General features: G+C 37.5%; 1 protein-coding gene across 1 annotated transcript; it reads right to left on the reverse strand.

Annotated features, from left to right (window-relative positions):
- Positions 1–362: 362 nt before the first annotated feature.
- Positions 363–17,343, reverse strand: LOC144442044 (uncharacterized). The gene is made up of 16 exons (XM_078131316.1): positions 17,251–17,343; positions 15,886–16,086; positions 15,003–15,148; positions 14,265–14,343; positions 13,873–13,989; positions 13,221–13,445; positions 11,835–11,934; positions 11,056–11,310; positions 10,110–10,262; positions 9,761–9,978; positions 7,830–9,128; positions 5,014–6,861; positions 4,249–4,582; positions 3,284–3,475; positions 2,388–2,577; positions 363–1,038 (listed from the first exon to the last, which is right to left on the reverse strand). The coding sequence occupies exons 1-16, from the start codon at positions 17,341–17,343 to the stop codon at positions 897–899; spliced, it is 5,592 nt and encodes a 1,863-aa protein (XP_077987442.1). The 3' UTR covers positions 363–896.
- Between the last annotated feature and the right edge of the window lie 282 nt (positions 17,344–17,625).

Genomic DNA, 17,625 nt, shown 5'->3' on the forward strand with positions numbered 1-17,625 from the left:
TTCTACTCCTACACAAAATGACTGCCAATCCCATCATGGGAAAAAAATCAATGCACACAAATAATTCATTTCAATTTTATTTTATTGAAATTCTACAATAATTTCATATTTCTTAATTATTATACACCATCAATTTAATATCAGATCTTCATCTCTTACATCAAAATATTGGACAAATAAATTAAATTCCTTTATTTGTCAAAATATATCATTATATTTGTCTTGACATATACATTAAAGTGGCCATATGGATGAGGATTGGATATTTATTTTGGATTTTATAATTTATAAAACAATTTTATCATGACTTCCTACTTGAAAAATCAATGTGAAACAACATATACCAAATCTTTGTTTGTAACTCAATACATGCAAGAGATTGATAAAAATGTCAAATGTTTGTTATTGTATGATGCAGTGTGCCCCGTAAACCAATTTGACATGCCACTGATGCACACAATTTCTAGTGATACACCAAAATTTGGTGTTCCCCTATCTCCTACATGTGGTGACTCACAAGAAATGTCACTTTTTATCATTTAGACTCACAACAACAACAACATTTGGATATCATTAGAGAGCACACTGTTGTACGTACAATAACCAACATTTTACACATTTATCAATCTTTTGCAATTTATTGAGTTACAAACAAGGACTTGGTATATATTATTTCACAATGATTTTTCAAGTAGGAAGCCATGATAAAATTGTTTTATAAATCAAAAATCCAAATAAATACCCAATCCTCATCCATATGACCACTTTAAGACGATAGATACTATTACTAGAGAGGACAGAATATCTAGGAATATAAAAGATAGATAAATATGGAATAAGAAAAACTTGACAGAAATAAAGTCCAGTATATATATACATTAAAAAGTTGTTTTATGTTATGATTTATTGGCCTTCTTTTTCAACATTTCCAACGTTTTCTTCTGGAATTCTTTAGCTTTTTCTCTGTTTTGAGCGTAGGATTCTTGTCTTTTCTGATGAGTCTTCTTGACTTTGACTTCCTCAAGCCGATTATAAAGTCTGTTTGTGAGAAAATGAAAGAAAAGAATACTTAGTATGTGAGATAACATTTCCATATATTAAAGTTTTATCTTTTAGCATATGTAAGCAAAATTTCTTGAAAACACACAGACACATACATACATACATACATACATACATACATACATACATACATACATACATACATACATACATACATACATACACACACACATACATACATACATACATACATACATACATACATACATACATACATACATACATATATACATACATGCATACATATATACATACATACATACATACATATATACATACATACATACATACATACGTACGTACGTACATACATACATACATACATACATATATACATACATACATACATACATACATACATACATACATACATACATACATACATACATACATACATACATACATACATACATGCATACATGCATGCATGCATGCATATATACATACATACATACATGTATGTATGTACATACATACATACATACACATACATACATACATACATACATACATACACATACATACATACATACATACATACATACATACATGTATGTACATACATACATACATATATACATACACATACATACATACATACATACATACATACATACATGCATACATACATACATACATACATACATACATACACATAAATACATACATACATACATACATACATACATACATACATACATACATACATACATACATACATACATACATACATGCATGCATGCATACATACATACATACATGCATACAGACATACATATATGCATACATGCATATACAGACAGACAGACACAGATAAACAGAGACAGACAGACAGACACACACACACACACACACATTGCCATTATTTTCCATGTTTGAAATTTGAAATGAACTGCAACCTGAAATATGGAATCGGAATTTGTACACGTACAATGTATGCAATGTATTCCATATGGTACCCACCCACCCCCTCACTCCCCACAAACACATGTACACACACACACACACACACACACACACACACACACACACACACACACACACACACACACACCTCAACCCATCAAATAAAAAAAGAGACAAATGTAATTATTTGAAGGTTAGAATTTCATATAACAGTAACTAACCTATCTGAAAAAAAGGAAGTAAGAATATGACTTTTGTAAAAACAGGAACAAGCATCTAAGTACAAATCATCTTAGTGCAAAATTCCCACCCCAAAAAGGACATTTTTATTATTTTCTAAGTTTGGAATTTCAAAGTAACTGCAATGAAAATCTGGAAATACCTTTGATCTCTGTGTCCGTATGATTTCTATAACTTACCTGAGATTCCTTTCCTTCATTTCCTTCTCTGCCATCTTTCTGTCATCACCTGTTTTCATTTTGATGGCAGCCTTTGTGGGATTCTTTGTAGGTGAAGGTTTAGGTTTGGACAGGATTTCAGGTGTGGCAGAAAACTGGACATGTTTCTTTTTTACTTCTTCCTTTCTGACATTAAGTTCTTGTCTGACTCCTACAGTGAAAAAAATTAAAAATATTGTAAAACACGTACTCAAGATATGGTTCGGGATCATGCATTATTTACAGTGATATTGCTTACAATGGTAAGTAAAAACTAGGATTCCGTAGTCATTTATGACAGTGGCAATCAAAGTTTCAGCTTAGATGCAAACTAAAACTATTGTTGCAATGTTGATAGGGATCATGCTTACAATGATGAGTATTAGGTAAAATCATTTATGACAGTGGCAATAAAAGTTTTGGCTTACCACAATAGACGCAAACTAAAACTTTTACTGCGATATGTTGATACAATGGATGTTAGTTTAATTATATTCACAGTATGGTGGTGTTTCTGATAACCTCCATGATGTTACCATGTATATTTTAAGGACTTCCAATATTGCCACTCATCTTGATTACAGGGTGATTACCGATATATCTGCACAACTGAGGCTATAGGTCCCACTTGTGTAATCTACCACCCTGAACAACAATAGTTTTAGTTTGTGTCTATCTTTGTAAACCGAAACCTCAGTTGCCACTGTAGTAATATTGGCACCCACAGCTGAATTCTGAATCTCAAGTCAAAGAATACTTTCACCCACAACAATAGTATGGTAGATTGTTTGGGAAGCTATATGCTACGTCTTTTCCCCTCGTTGGTACTAGGGTTCTCTAACCTTAGTAAAAACATGAAAAGATTTGCTTGAGCCTACCTTCAGTGGAATCTCCATCAGCTGCATTACTTGGCAATGTTTTTGTTGTCTTTTTCATAATTTTAGACATATCAGTTTGTTTGGCTACTTGTTTGGCCTTCTCCTTGGCTTCCTTCTCTCTCTTCTTAGATGCCTCAATGAACGCTTGTTTTCTTTTGGCAAAGGCATCTTGTAAACTGACTTGTTCAGAATCTATACAAAATATCAAAGTAGAAAATATTGCATGAATGTTTGCATACTTCATCATTATTTTGAGCATTCAGGGACACTGTGCTCTTGCACTTTATTTATTTATTTATTCAGTTTAATTTTTTTTAAATACTTTAATTTCAATATTCAGCCATGTACATTAATTTTAATATTTTAATGATCATTTCTATTTCAATATTACAAAATGTCATATAGAACACAATCATGTTAGAAAAAAAAAAAACACACACACACACACGCATATGCATGCATGTATGAACGCATGCACTGCACACACACAAACACAAACAAAAGAACAAACATACATACCAACACAACACAACACAACACAACACAACACAAAACACATAAAATGCAAACACATGTAACAAGCATACATGCACGCACTCACACACACACATATACATACATACATACATACATACATACATACATACATACATACATACACAAAGTACACACAAACACACACACACAGACACACAAAAACACATTCACTGGCGTGACCATTACACAAAAACACACAAACAGAAACACAAACAGAAACACAAACAGAAACAGAAACAGAAACACAAACACAAACAAAAACGCAAATGCAAACGCAAACACAAAAACACACGAACACGAACACGAACACGAACCCGAACACAAACACAAACACAAACAAACAAACACAAACACAAACACAAACACAAACACAAACACAAACACAAACACAAACACAAACACAAACACAAACACAAACACAAACATACCTGTGCTGGCATTAACTGTACAGCGATCTGCAGACCCAGTTTCCACCCTGCCTTCAGACATTGGTGAATCACCAAAAGTACCACTAGATATTGTATCTATTTCTCCATCCTGAGTCATAAAACTTTCCATTGTTGGCTGGTTCATATTTCTCATAACTCTTTCAGCTGAATTCTGAATCTCATATCTTAGAATACTTTCAGCAACTAGATGGTTTTCATGCTGTTCAAATGACATCAACGATTCAGCTAAATCTTCACCAACAGATGAACTGGTTTCTATTGACAACAGTGTCAAGTTAGGTTCTTCTAAAATACCACTTTCTTTGCTTTCATCCTGACGTACAAAAAGAAATACAACACAATTATTTTAAATCACATGGAATATCTTACTTCTAAAGGCGATGAAAACTGTGGTCTGCTGAGAACATGAAATGTCAGGGGAACTTGAAATTTGTTTGTGAATATGAACTGTTCTTGTTTATGGCCATTTTACATAATAATTCATGTTCACAAACAAATTTCCAGTTCCCCTGGCATTTCATGTACAAACAAAGAGGCCATAAAACTGTTCTTATCAAACCATGGTGTGTAACACAAGTCTCTGCTGTTCCAACATGCTGAGCCAAGTGTTATTAATCCAATTCATTTGCTCACTTTCCCTGTTTGTCACAGGTGCCGTTCGTCCATAGTCTGATGTCGGCAGTTGTAAGATTGACAGTATATTATAATCATCATAAATGATTGACTATCCATGTGCTATCTTACCTCTTCATCCTCTTCAGCTAATACAGGATTTTCCAATGCTTCTTTCATTTCTTGATATCTCACACTCAGGTGGGTAAGCCTCTTCTTCTCTTCCTCTTCTTCCTTGAGATGCTTCTCTCTAAGTCTTCTAGACTCTTCAATCAGTCTGTCGTACCGACTCACAGAAATGACGTTTTCTTGAGATTCACCTTCAGACGTCTCAGCTCCACTAATGATAACAGGTTCAGTTTTAAGTTCATCAGATGGGTCGATGTCATCGTCAACTCTCAATGTCTCTGGCATCATCTCTGGTTGCCAGGAAACTGCCCCTCTCTCCCTCATCAGACCCTCAGATGATGGATCCAGGTTGTCAATGCTAGGTTTGATAGGGCTGTGAATCTGCATGTAGGTCGGCAAGGGTGCCGCTTTGACAGCCGAGCTGCAGATACTTCCTTCGTTCTCTGTTTCTGTGAGTGCGTACTGACTGAGAGATGCATCAGATGGGATGGGAATACTTGATTGCTGAGACATATTAGCTCTCATTGTTTCCACATCTTCTTCTGATGACCCATACTCCCACATAGCTGTAGGTCTCTCAATAAAAATCTTTCCACTGGAAGTGCTAGTTTTTTTACTGCTATCTTGTTTCCCAGTGTCTACACAGGGAGGGTCGCCTGGCTTCTTACTCTTTGCTGGTGATGCAAATTCATAAAACTTAGTTTCTTCATGTTCTGGAGTAGTTGGCGAGGTAGATGGGGGTCTGAAAGCATCCCTGTCTTCACCAGTCATCTCAAGTAAACCTCGGAAATTACCAGGTGGGCTGCCTTCCTGGACAAGAGAAGCAGTAGCCTGTGGTGTTGAACCAAGGCTGAGTGTATCCCTCCACTTCCTACCTGACAAACTACTTTGCTCTGTTTCTTGGCCCCCAAAACTATACTTCCCAGACGTCCAAGCATCAGATCGTCCACTGAGGTTAGCCTGAAGAGAGTCTCGGAATCTTGACTTTGTTGGAGATGATCTGAGACTTTCCTGGGTTGTGAAACTGTGTTCAGATAAGGTATCTCCTTGGGAGGATAGAGTATACAAGTGTCTTCGTCTAGCTGGGCTGAAGGTGAGACTCTTTTGTGGAGAAGAGCTAGCTGTACTATCTAGCTCAGGTCGTCCTAAAGACTGAATTGTTCTAGCTGTACCTTTGGAAGGTGAAGACAAACTGTAATCAGACAGAGCCTCGGGCAAAGGTCTGAAGCTTCCCACGGAATCATCTTCTTTATCTGATCCCCTACCAAAACTATCAAATCGTGACCTAGCAGTCGTGTCATCATCAGAGGAAGGTAGAGATGCTAGGTTTAGGCTCTTCAGCATCGTATCTTTCAGTTGTGCTCCCACGGTGAATGTGGACGTTGTCGTCGTGGGAACTGCATCTCGTCTACCCTGACTGTCTTCCTCATTGGTACTCCCACTGGACTTCGGCAGAGGAAAGAATCGGCTAGCTTCAGGTGATGATTCAGAATCACTGCTGGTGACCTTTGACCTCTGGAAATAAATCGGATCCAATGGTTTTGAATCGTCCATAGACTCTCTACTGTGGATATCAACTTTCCTAGCGATACCAGTACTACGAATCCCTCCAAGGTTTGCTGTCAGATTTCGGGAGAAGTCTGAAGATGGCATAGAAGTTGAAGGATACCTTGGTGATGGATCAATCTCCCCTGATGTCATACTATCTGATACAATACTACCACTTGACACAGAGTCTTCATGCGACACTCTAGGTACAACTGATGGCTGCAGTGATTGTAGTGTGAATCGTCCATCTGTTTTCACTACTAGGCCTGGTGGTGCTGAATCTCTCATGGAATATGGCATCCTCTGTCGGGTAAAAATACAAGTGGTACAATTTATATCTTGACATACCATATACCATAAATTTTGAAACAGGTAAAGGAATCATCTTCAATTACATACGCTATTTCTTTTGCACACATTATGATCACACTAATTGTTTTACATAAAGGCAGAAATTAAAAAAAAAGTTAAGAATTGATATAAAAAAACAAAGGAAAAAGTTATAATGTTACCATGCAAAGTTTTGGCATATGAATAAAGTTATCAAATGATATAGCTTCTGAATTGTCACCAAACAGTGTGTAAATCCAACACAAATACAACAGATTGTTGATGTTCTTAGGGACAAGCGCATAATGTCACACAAGCTCAATAAACAAACTTTTTTTGTTTGTTTGTTTAGGTCAAGACCCCCTCCTCCCTCCCCCTAAACGAACGTTCACAAATGCGACATCAACACGTTTATATATGATGAAAATTGTAGCGGTCACACCACTACAATCGATGCAATGTAAAGACATGATAGACACATTAAAATACTACTGGAAACCCAGCACTGTGTATCACAACTTATCAACATCTCAGTAGTAAATACAGAACTTGTTATCATTGAAAGAGTGAAAGTTTTCAAACTTTGGTTAGAAGTGTGAAAGTGAAGTTCAGCAATCACACTGACATCAGATCCCCTCTCCCACTAAATGAACAAAGTTCATTTATTGAGCTTGCATGACATTGTGCGATCGTCCCTTATCAAAGATAGCGAAACAATTATTTTATTTCACTTGCAAAAACTTGGAACTTACAGAAATATTAGGAACATATTGCATTCTGAATGAAAATCTATCCTTGTGGAGCATTCAAATATTTTTAATCCTCTCTCTCTCTACAAGGCCTGAGGGGGTATTCGTTGTTACACAATTTGCTACAAGTTTAGCAAAAGAGGATTAATTTTTTAGTACTTTGGAAGATGAACAGTGTAGTTTATGACTTACCCCTGATGAAGGGTATGATAGTATACCTCTGCCTACATCACCAGCAAAGTTTGGAACATCTGAATGTCTGACAATAGGTGCCTCTTCATCTCTCTTTGCAGACACTGCTTCACCATCTTGGCGTGATTCTGGTCTACCATCAGAGTCTCTAGATGTATCAGCTTCCTCTATGGTACTGAGTTCATGTGGGTGAATACTTTCACTTGGGGGAAGTCTATGCACTGGTGGAGGTCCTTTCAGTTTCCTGACATCTGACTCTGTGACATCATCAGTATCAGTAAATCTCTGTGCTAGCTGCAGCTCTAGTTGCTGTCTGTTAATCTGTTCCTGAAGTTGACGTTGTCGCTCTTCCATTTTCTTCTGTTGTTCTTCTTGTTGTCGTAGAAGATCCTGTCGTTGTCTTTCAAGGAATTCTTTCTGTTTTGCCAGTTGTTCTTGTCGCTTTGCATGAATTCCCGTACTCTTGATGCCTTCTCTAGAGATAGAGATGTCATGCTGTAAAGAGATGCCACTTTGTTCTGCTGCGTCTACTTCCCTGGAAGGTTCCCTTTCATCTGGAGCTGAGGCACTGGCTAAATCTTGTTCTTGGGGATGAACCAATGGATAAGGTTGCTGTTCATGAGGCAAGACGCCAGCTTGTGGCTGAGGTTGTTCAACTTGTGGCATACCGCTATCTGGTAAATACCGTCCTGGTGCCCTCCCTAACTGAGGTGGAAGCATGGGAACTTGTGTTGGCAAGGGTTGAGTCGGAATGCTAGGAGGTGCCATATATTGGCTGGTTGGTGGCTGAAAGAATCCTTGTGGAGGCACTGACATTGGAACAGATGATGGGTACCTGGCTGGATCCATCATTGGTGCTTGATCATGTGGTGGGAAATAGCTCCTAGAGGGGGGTTCCATCATACTTGGAGGCTGCTCATTGGGTAATCTGAGATGAGGATATTTGTTCATTAGGTCTTTCCTCCTTTCCTGCAATCTAACCTTAGCAGCTGAAATCCCATACTGTGTCTGTCTTTGTTGAAGGAGCAATTTCTGTTGATGTTCATGAATCATTCGTCGGTGTTCATTCTCTGCTCTCTGTCTCACAGCATCCATTTCACCATCTTGAGTCGCTCCCCAGTTTGTTGCCATTCGATGTCTACTTTCAAGAATTCTTTGTCTGTTTTCATCCAGCATTGCCTGTAGTTCTTGTTGAGCTATTCTGTCTCTTTGTATCTGTTGTTCTATTTGTCTTCTCTGTAGTTCTTGTTTCTCCATAATTTTCCTCTGTTCCTCTTGTCTCTGTTCTAATTCTATCGTCTGAAATGAGGAGAGTAAATTTCAATTATCAGAAACTTAAAGCCACGGCATTTGATTTGATATAGGTTATCAACAGTCACCTGTGATTTTTTAAAAATAAAAATTAGTATAATGATGTACATCATAAAGCCACATGATTCTTTACAACACCATTTATGGCGTTATGATGGTCAATGGTATCCACTCTAAAAATACAGTATGCGATAAATGTACAAATTCACTAGAAATTTCTAAAAGTGCATGATATACATATGAAAACATATTAAAAAATATGTGAATGTCTTATTAGACACTACGGAACAATTTACGAGATTCTGACCAGAGATCAAATATCCAGGGGGTTGTGTGGCCCAAGGGCAATATGTTTTCCCATTTTTAATCCAAACACATCCCCACTCTCAGGGATTTCCAGTCATAATCATCCAGTGAATTACCTTTATTCTCATGCTGTGAAGGTATTTCTAAACAATGAAGACATTTCCCATGTTTGACCAGGTTTATGATTTTTTTCTTGAAAAAGTGACCCATTTTGGTGGTACATACCCATATAAATTCTTTGGGATACTCCAGTGGCATCCCACCCTCCATGGTCCTATACCCTAGCAAAACAATGAATTGATAATAAAGTTTACCTGTTTGGATCTGATAAGGGAAGCTTGTTCATATGGATGTAACAGCGTACTGCTACCAGCCAGTATTGGTTCATCGGGTCTTACAGCTGCATCGTCTACTCTCCCAGCAGGCTGTGAGGGCGCCCTATCGGCTGGTTCCATCGATGGATGCAAATGATCAGCCACTGGTACCAGTCTGTCTGTAGGTTGAAGACCTTGTCTCTCTGGAACCCAGCCATCTAATTTGAATAAATCAGATGAATGTCAAAATATACAGTATTTGCACTGAAGATCAATACCGAAAACATTGTTGTACGTCTGTATGCAAATGAATGCGAAATGAGTTATATTAAAATGGTTTGTTTATTACCTTCTTCTCTTTCTGGTTGTTCAGCATTATCTCTTCTACCAGGTTCAACATCTCTAGATCTATCACCGCCGATATCCAGTGACTCCTGAGATGACTTCTGTACCCACTCTTCTCTCTGACTCTTAATCTTTGTCATCAACTTACGTAGTGATTCTACAAGGATTGAAAACAAATTTTTAAAAATACCTATATGTATTAAAAAGTCAAAATAAAAGTGTAATTTTCTTCCCAAAAAAAATTGCATTAAGAACAATTTATTTACCAGAATTGATTTGTCCGTCTAAACATTACAATGACTAATTTAACAGACATAGCTTGAACTCTTTCAGTGCCCAATACAAACCATAGAAATGGCACGGGTTATCGGGAAATTGTGTATCATAGTAACGTGGCAGTAATGGTGGTTGGCGTTCCTCCTCAGGGGGGAAAAACCTGAAACTATTGTCCTGGAATAACTTCATTTTCATCTTCAGATTTACTTTTATTGGTTTCTGATTCAAAATCAGAGGATGATTTCTCAAAATCAGAACTATAACTTAGTGACAGGTCACTGTCATTACTGCTCAACACCATACTGAACAGACACATGCAAAATCGACCTTTGACAATTTGAACTTTGCTTGAACTTACTGTGCAAGTCTCATTTCAACGGAAGTATGACGAAATAAGAATATTTCATAGCAAGATCACTGATTGGACATTTTTGATATGATAATATGGCATAATGCGAAATGAGCGAATCAGAATATCCCTTACAAAATACTATATCTACAATGTATCGGCCTGTGGTAATTTACATATGAATGGGTTGCTGATTGATCAGCCTTGGGGCATTGAAAGAGTTAACAAGTACAATGATTACATCATATCACAACTACATTTGTTCTGTATAGTCATATCCATCACAATCACTGAAATTGTCTGTCATATGACTTAGACTACTGACCTCTTTTAGGATCAACTTTATCTGTTTCATCTTGTTTCACTTCATCATCTTTTGCTGGCAATTCTTCCTCCATCTCTCCTGCTTCATCATCACCAGGCATACCAGCTTTCTTCTCAGGAGATCCTGGCAGTTGGTCACCTTTCTCCTCTTGGTCGTCAACTTTCTCTAAATGTTCTGAATCAACAGTTAGATCAAGTGTAGGATCAGTGGCAGGAGCCTGTGGTTCCAAGGCCAAGGTTAAATCACCAGCATAATCTGTAATCAGATAATTAAATATGAGATGTAGTGCAAATCAAGATGAAACCATTTGCATAACGTAAAACATGATCAAAATGAAACACACCACTTTTAGTGACTAAAAAATCAAATACAGCATACTCTTGACGAAACACTTTGAGCAACAAGCCTTGTTCTACATGTGACAGCATTAATGTATCCTAACATGCTGATAAGTAATCATCGTCGTAAACCACAGCCTCTTCTACAACACTCTCCAAGACACACTGTCAAGAGGCAGTGTCACAGAAGAAATAACAGCGCTGGTTTGCGAGAATGATAAGTGATATAGAACGATACACAATGTGCCTTAGAAACTAATTGTTGTCATAATAAACAGCTCCAAAAATAAAAATAAATAAATAACACAACAAAACGATTGGCTATCTTGGGGTTACTCAGCAATAATCTAAATAAAAACATGAACATTTCCTATAGATACCAAATAGAGATTTATATGAAAATTTATAGTCTATGAATAATTCCAGTTTTACTATACTAACCTGTCTTTGCCATGTACATGTCTTCAAAGGCTTCTTCTAAATCTTGTTCGTGTTCTTGTTTCTCTATCAATCTCCTGTGTGGTGGTTGGAATACTTTATGCTGAAAAATGTACAGTACATCAATGAATTAGTAATAAGCCAAATATCTCTATCAGTCTCCTGTGTGGTGGTTGGAATACTTTATGCTGAAAAATGTACATTACATCAATGAATTAGTTACAAATCAAATATCTCTATCAATCTCCTGTGATGTGGCCCTAAAAAAAGATAGCATTTGTACTGATAAGCCACGATTTCTAGTATTGGAATAAATTGGTATTATTTGAACTGAGTTTAGTTTATACATCAAACACATAGACTGTCAACAGTCGCTCGCGCCTTTTTTTCCTACGTCTTATCTAAACTCTGATCCGGCGCAACATTACTATAATCGCATACTGATATCGTGGGCCGAAGGCGCTTAGCAAAAACACTTACAACAATACTTATCTCAGTACACGTATATATCAACCTAGTCTGTAAGATATGCCATATTGGGGCGATTGCGATTCACTTCGTCCCATTTTCAACTCGCCCCATTTTCAACTCGCCCCATTTTTAACTCGTCCCATTTTCAACTCGCCCCAACAACACTAGGAAATGTTTATAAATCTAAACGATACATGGACTCGAAGTACGGAGACCGAAACATTTACATGATTATACCTACGTAGCCAGTTGAAGCGTAATGTAGTAAATGTAACATTTCGTAGCAGAAAGTGGTGTGGGTTTTGGCTATTAAAGTGTTTGGTAGATCTAGAACTTATACTAGCACAACAACTTTCCTCATTCATGGAATATCACTTTTCACACTTTTAGGACTTAATGTTTACAACCCAAATAAGAAATAATAATGATAATAACCAGGGAGAATATTAGTGACTGACACGCTTACGACTTCCGCGCGTATGGGTTTTGGAGACGTGTTTCCTCTCCCTAGTTAACGCAACTTAGTATTGTAGTATGTGTTTACAGCGCAAGTGGTACTTCATTAGTGGAATACGAGATACCACAGACCCTCCAAACTGAGTACTACTAGCTTCGATTTCATATTTGCACAGGTAAATTATATTGTAAAGAGTTGGGGCGAGTTGAAAATGGGGCGAGTTGAAATTGGGGCGAGTTGAAAATTGGACGAGTTGAGTGGGACGAGTTGAAATGGGACGAGTTGAAATTGGGACGAGTTGATCCGTCACCTATTGGGGCACCCTCACACATTGGTCAACCCCTCTCACCAAGTGACACAAGATACCTTACAGTCTAACGTCAGTCCTGAAACTTTGCCAAACAGGCATCACTATTGAAAATGGATATTTTGTAAGCTTCTGTTCAAAACTGATTACTTACTGGTATTTTGTTGAGTACTTTTTGTCTTCGCCGTCTATCAATCTGTTCCATGTGACCCAATTCAACCATTAATTTTTTGAAATCTTGTTCTAAGTCGACTTTCTCCTTGGCATGTTTGTGTCTTAGTATAGCTTTCTCATGTCTTTCCTTGGCTTCTTGTTCTATCCCTTTAGTCTCTTCCTTCATCCTCTCTTCTTCTTCCACAGCTGCTTTCCGTGCATCTTCCTGAAAAGTCATCAATAATTTTAGTTCAGTGTTCTGCCCGGTTTGTCTGTCTTCCTGTCTGTTTAGCCATAGACCCTACTACTACCTGGTAGGCTCAATTACCAGAGTCGTAAGTGAAATCACAGCATTACTAGCATCACCCATCAAGCTTCAACCCTTGAGGGTGCCCTATTTGATTACTTTGAAGTTGGGCATGGGCTATGTTTTCAGCCGAAAATGTTCGACATTGGTTGGGGTGGTATGTACTCTGCCAAGTGTTCTCCTGTTATTCATACATCATACATCGTTAGCCCTTTTAGTTGTATAATATACTAGCCTGTACTACAGACAAACTGGACTGTACCAAAATCATCCAGTACACAGAAGTTGGGGTGACAAACAGGGTGGTACCAAATACACATAGAAGTAGGGGTGACAGACAACTCACCTGTTCATGAGGTTCTGCTTTCTCAACAAAACCACTTGGAAAGTGATATTGTGTTGATGAAAACCCATCTGCACTGGTTAATGTCACTGGAGTCATCTGTTCTTGTTTCAACATTGTCTGAAACAAAAATAAAATATGTTTGATGAAACAGTAAACACAAAGTAAAAACTACTACTATTGCTGTATTTTAAAAATGGCTTGTACCATAGAAATACCATAGATATAAAATGTATCATAATGAAAGTCCACCTTGACCCAGTCTCTTGGATTTTTAAAATTCTTCTTGACTACATGTTCCTATTTGTCACTCTTTCTTGTGTCATGTTATATGTCTGACCCATTTCAAAGCAAAAATAAAGTTTCGTGAAAACAAAAGAAATTGTAATACTCACCTCTAGGGGATCTTCCTTTGGAGGAGGTAAGCTGGCCATATGTGCAGCCCTAGCACGCTCCAATTCAAGAGCAGTTTTCCTAAAATTGACAAAAAGATAAGGTTGAAACATAAACAGTGTAACAAACAAACAAAGACTTGGATTCAAACTGGTTTCAACAAATACGTAAAAAAAAAATTCGAAAGTATTGGAAAAGTCTTGGCTACTGTACTGGCAATGTAAAATAACTTTTGGAATGGAAACCATGCACAACTGTGTACTTTCTCAAATAATCAGTAACAATACAGGTAGCTGATTTCATTATTTCCATGTTTCATAACCAATGAAAAATGAAGAACTCGATAAATTTCACATAAAACACCTGTTGACTTAGTTTGTAAGGTAAGCCATGATGGGGCGCCCTCACACATCGGTCAATACCTCTCTCACAGAGAAGGGTGGTGAGGATAGAACGACACAAAGTATCTTATTTATATTACAGTCTACTGCTTACACTTCTATGTCCCAAAAATTTATCATAGCAGTGTATTTTGCATAATAATCAACGTTTTTGCATAAAATTAAAGCTTTCAGGCTCTGGTCTTTAAAGTTTGCCATGATGGGGTGCCCTCATTCATTGGCTAACCCCTTCCAGGTCTGTACTACTTCAAAGGGTACTGGCAGATACTGAGATAGTCAAGGCACTACAGACTACACAGGAGTAATATACTGGTGTTATGGACAATGTTGATCACATACCTGGCAAAGATTTGTGCATTTTCTTTCTCAAATTCATCCTTCTTCTTTTCCTGCATATCTCTGAGTGCAGTGTTATGTCTTTCATTAGCTCTCTTCTCATTCTCAGATGCAATTATCAATTTCATTCGTTCACTCTCTTCAGGGTTCTACAGGGACAAGAATACAATGTGTATGGTTAGATTCAGTGTGTTGGTTAAATAATCTTTTATTTATACTGGATAGTTCTCTAAAGTATATAAACACTTGTCTCCCAAGAAGTCAAGTGAGGGCCATCCCTCATGGGTTCAGTGTTAATGCAGGAGGAAACAGGAGTACCCGGGGAAAACCTGCGTTGTTCGGTAGAGTCAAACTGAACGACACTCTAACTTCTTACTCACAGTGTGGTAAATTTAATCAAACCCTGAATGGGTTCAAACACCAGCCGCAGTGGTAAGAGGCAAGTGGTTTAACCTCTCGGCCACTGATTTTTTTACTTTGTTTTGTGTTTAGTATGAGACACAGATATCAACTTGTCTCTGTCTTTCCATCCATCTATAATACGGTCAGTGGAGATAAAGTTCGAAGTGAGAACCGGGGTAAGCCTGTATATTCTGTTCAATCTCTCATACGGTATCCTACACTTGTAATTAAAATTGCAGCAAAAGCTGTTAACATGGTTTGAAAATATCCACCCAATCATCTTGTTCATCACCATGGTGTATTCAAATGAGGTGAGTATGCAGATCACACGCACATGCAAATGATGTGTATGCAGATGTACACACATCTAAATGAAGTGATATGCAAATAAGCATGTGCAGTTGAGATGGAGGCTCTATTCTATTCGTTATGTGAACTCATGTGTCTGTGTCACGTGTGTTCATATGCCATATTAGCAACCTACCTCATCATCAGCAGCTCTGTGTCCCTCACCAACCAATTTTAAACTTTCAGTGTACACAGTCTCCAATAACTTTTCTTTCTGATGTTGGTCATCTTGCCAGTGTCTTTGTAAATTTTCTGCCAACACTTTCAACTCTTTATCTTTCTTGTCCTTGGCTTGTTTACGTAATCTTTGTGCAAACGCCTTTTCTTGTTCTCTGACCTGAAAATTAAAAATAAGTATTAAAATAATTTTGTAGTTCTCGGTTTTCGCAATACAATGATAGTACATTTCACAATGATAAACTCATATATTCCAATCCAAATGTATACCATTGGGCAATTTTTTTGAATAGTACGGATGTGATAATGTTGGTTAAAGCTCAGGGATCATGTGATGCAATAGACTCTCTCACAGCCTTGGGAGCATCGTTAGCAGAAAGCAGCTGTTTTGTATCTACTGATATCTACCACACACTTGTACCTGATGTCGCAATAACACAGTGGGTCACAATAACCTGTCAACGAATGGTTAGTCCTATGTAGTTGATGAGGGCGCACAGTACAAGGATATTAGATACAAATATGTGGTAGATATTGTACATACAAAACAGCTGCTTTCTGCTAGTGATGCTCCCGAGGCTGTGAAATAGTCTAGTGATGCACATCTTTCAGTGCACACGTTTGTGATTTTTTCCAATTATCATATGTAATCCCAAGGTATATCTTGGTTTGATCTGTTTTCAATTTGCTTCTTTTTCTCAGTTTCTCTTTCTCGTTTCTCAATGAAGTGCAGCTGGCAGTTGGTCAAGTTAGATGTTCATGATGGGTCCTCAAACAATGGAATGTTTACTAAACACACTTTCTATGCAGTGTCTCACAAGAATTTTAACCAAGTTTTTATCATTTTGGCAAACAACGCGAAAAGTTATCTTTTACTTCGTGCACTTAATATCTTCCCGGCCCTCCTCAACCTCTACAATTATTCCACACAATCGGTATCAAACCTCTAACTTCCTCTAAGAACAAGTCTGATTGGATAGTAAGTTAAAGTCCCATAGTAATATGCATGTAACCTTCCAATGCAGTGTGCCCCCTTATGATAGCCAAATTTTGTTGTTGTGAGTCAAAATGATAAAAACTAGCATTTCTTGTGAGTCACCACATAGTAAGCGATAAGAGAACATCAAATTTTGGTGGGTCATTAGAAATTGTGTGTGTCAGTGGCACGTCAAATTGGCTTAGATGGCACACTGATCACCACATAGTAAGAGATAGGGGAACACCAAATTTTGGTGCTTCACTAAAAATTGCGTGTGTCAGTGGCACATCAAATTGGCGTAGAGGGTACACTGCTCCAATGAGAAAACTTGTTAGTGATTATTACCTGCTGTAATCTCAGTTTTCTTCTCCTTTCCTTTTCTTTCTTGATAATTGTTGCCTCTTCATTAGGGCTAAGACGAAATGGTTTCTTAGCCATGTTCACTTTAGCCATGAACATAAAAACTTCTTTATTCAGTAATTGTCAGTGTGTATACCTTTATGTTGATGTTATGGTGTAGCTAATCCAAGACTTCAAATTTCATACTTTCTGCTGAAAATAACACAAAAAATAAAATGACAATCACATGCAAAAAATGAAATCAGAATTAAATGGAGAATGAATCAAGGGAGATACAGGAACAAAGACAGAAAGGGCAATGCATTTATAACAGTGTTCTACAATGCTGTTTTTGTGAGTATTTTAAAAATCTTTTCTCTG

Source organism: Glandiceps talaboti, chromosome 11 (genome assembly GCF_964340395.1).
Source record: "Glandiceps talaboti chromosome 11, keGlaTala1.1, whole genome shotgun sequence".
Classification (NCBI taxonomy): Eukaryota; Metazoa; Hemichordata; class Enteropneusta; family Spengelidae; genus Glandiceps; species Glandiceps talaboti.

Excerpts from the sequence above, each read along its gene's own strand:
- LOC144442044 (XM_078131316.1), bottom strand. The coding sequence starts at position 17,343 with ATGGCTAAGAAACCATTTCGTCTTAGCCCTAATGAAGAGGCAACAATT. Across the intron at positions 9,979-10,109 it reads ACAACCAGAAAGAGAAGAAG|ATGGCTGGGTTCCAGAGAGA; the intron begins GTAATAAACAAA and ends TATTCAAATTAG. Across the intron at positions 1,039-2,387 it reads ATGAAGGAAAGGAATCTCAG|ACTTTATAATCGGCTTGAGG; the intron begins GTAAGTTATAGA and ends TCTCACAAACAG.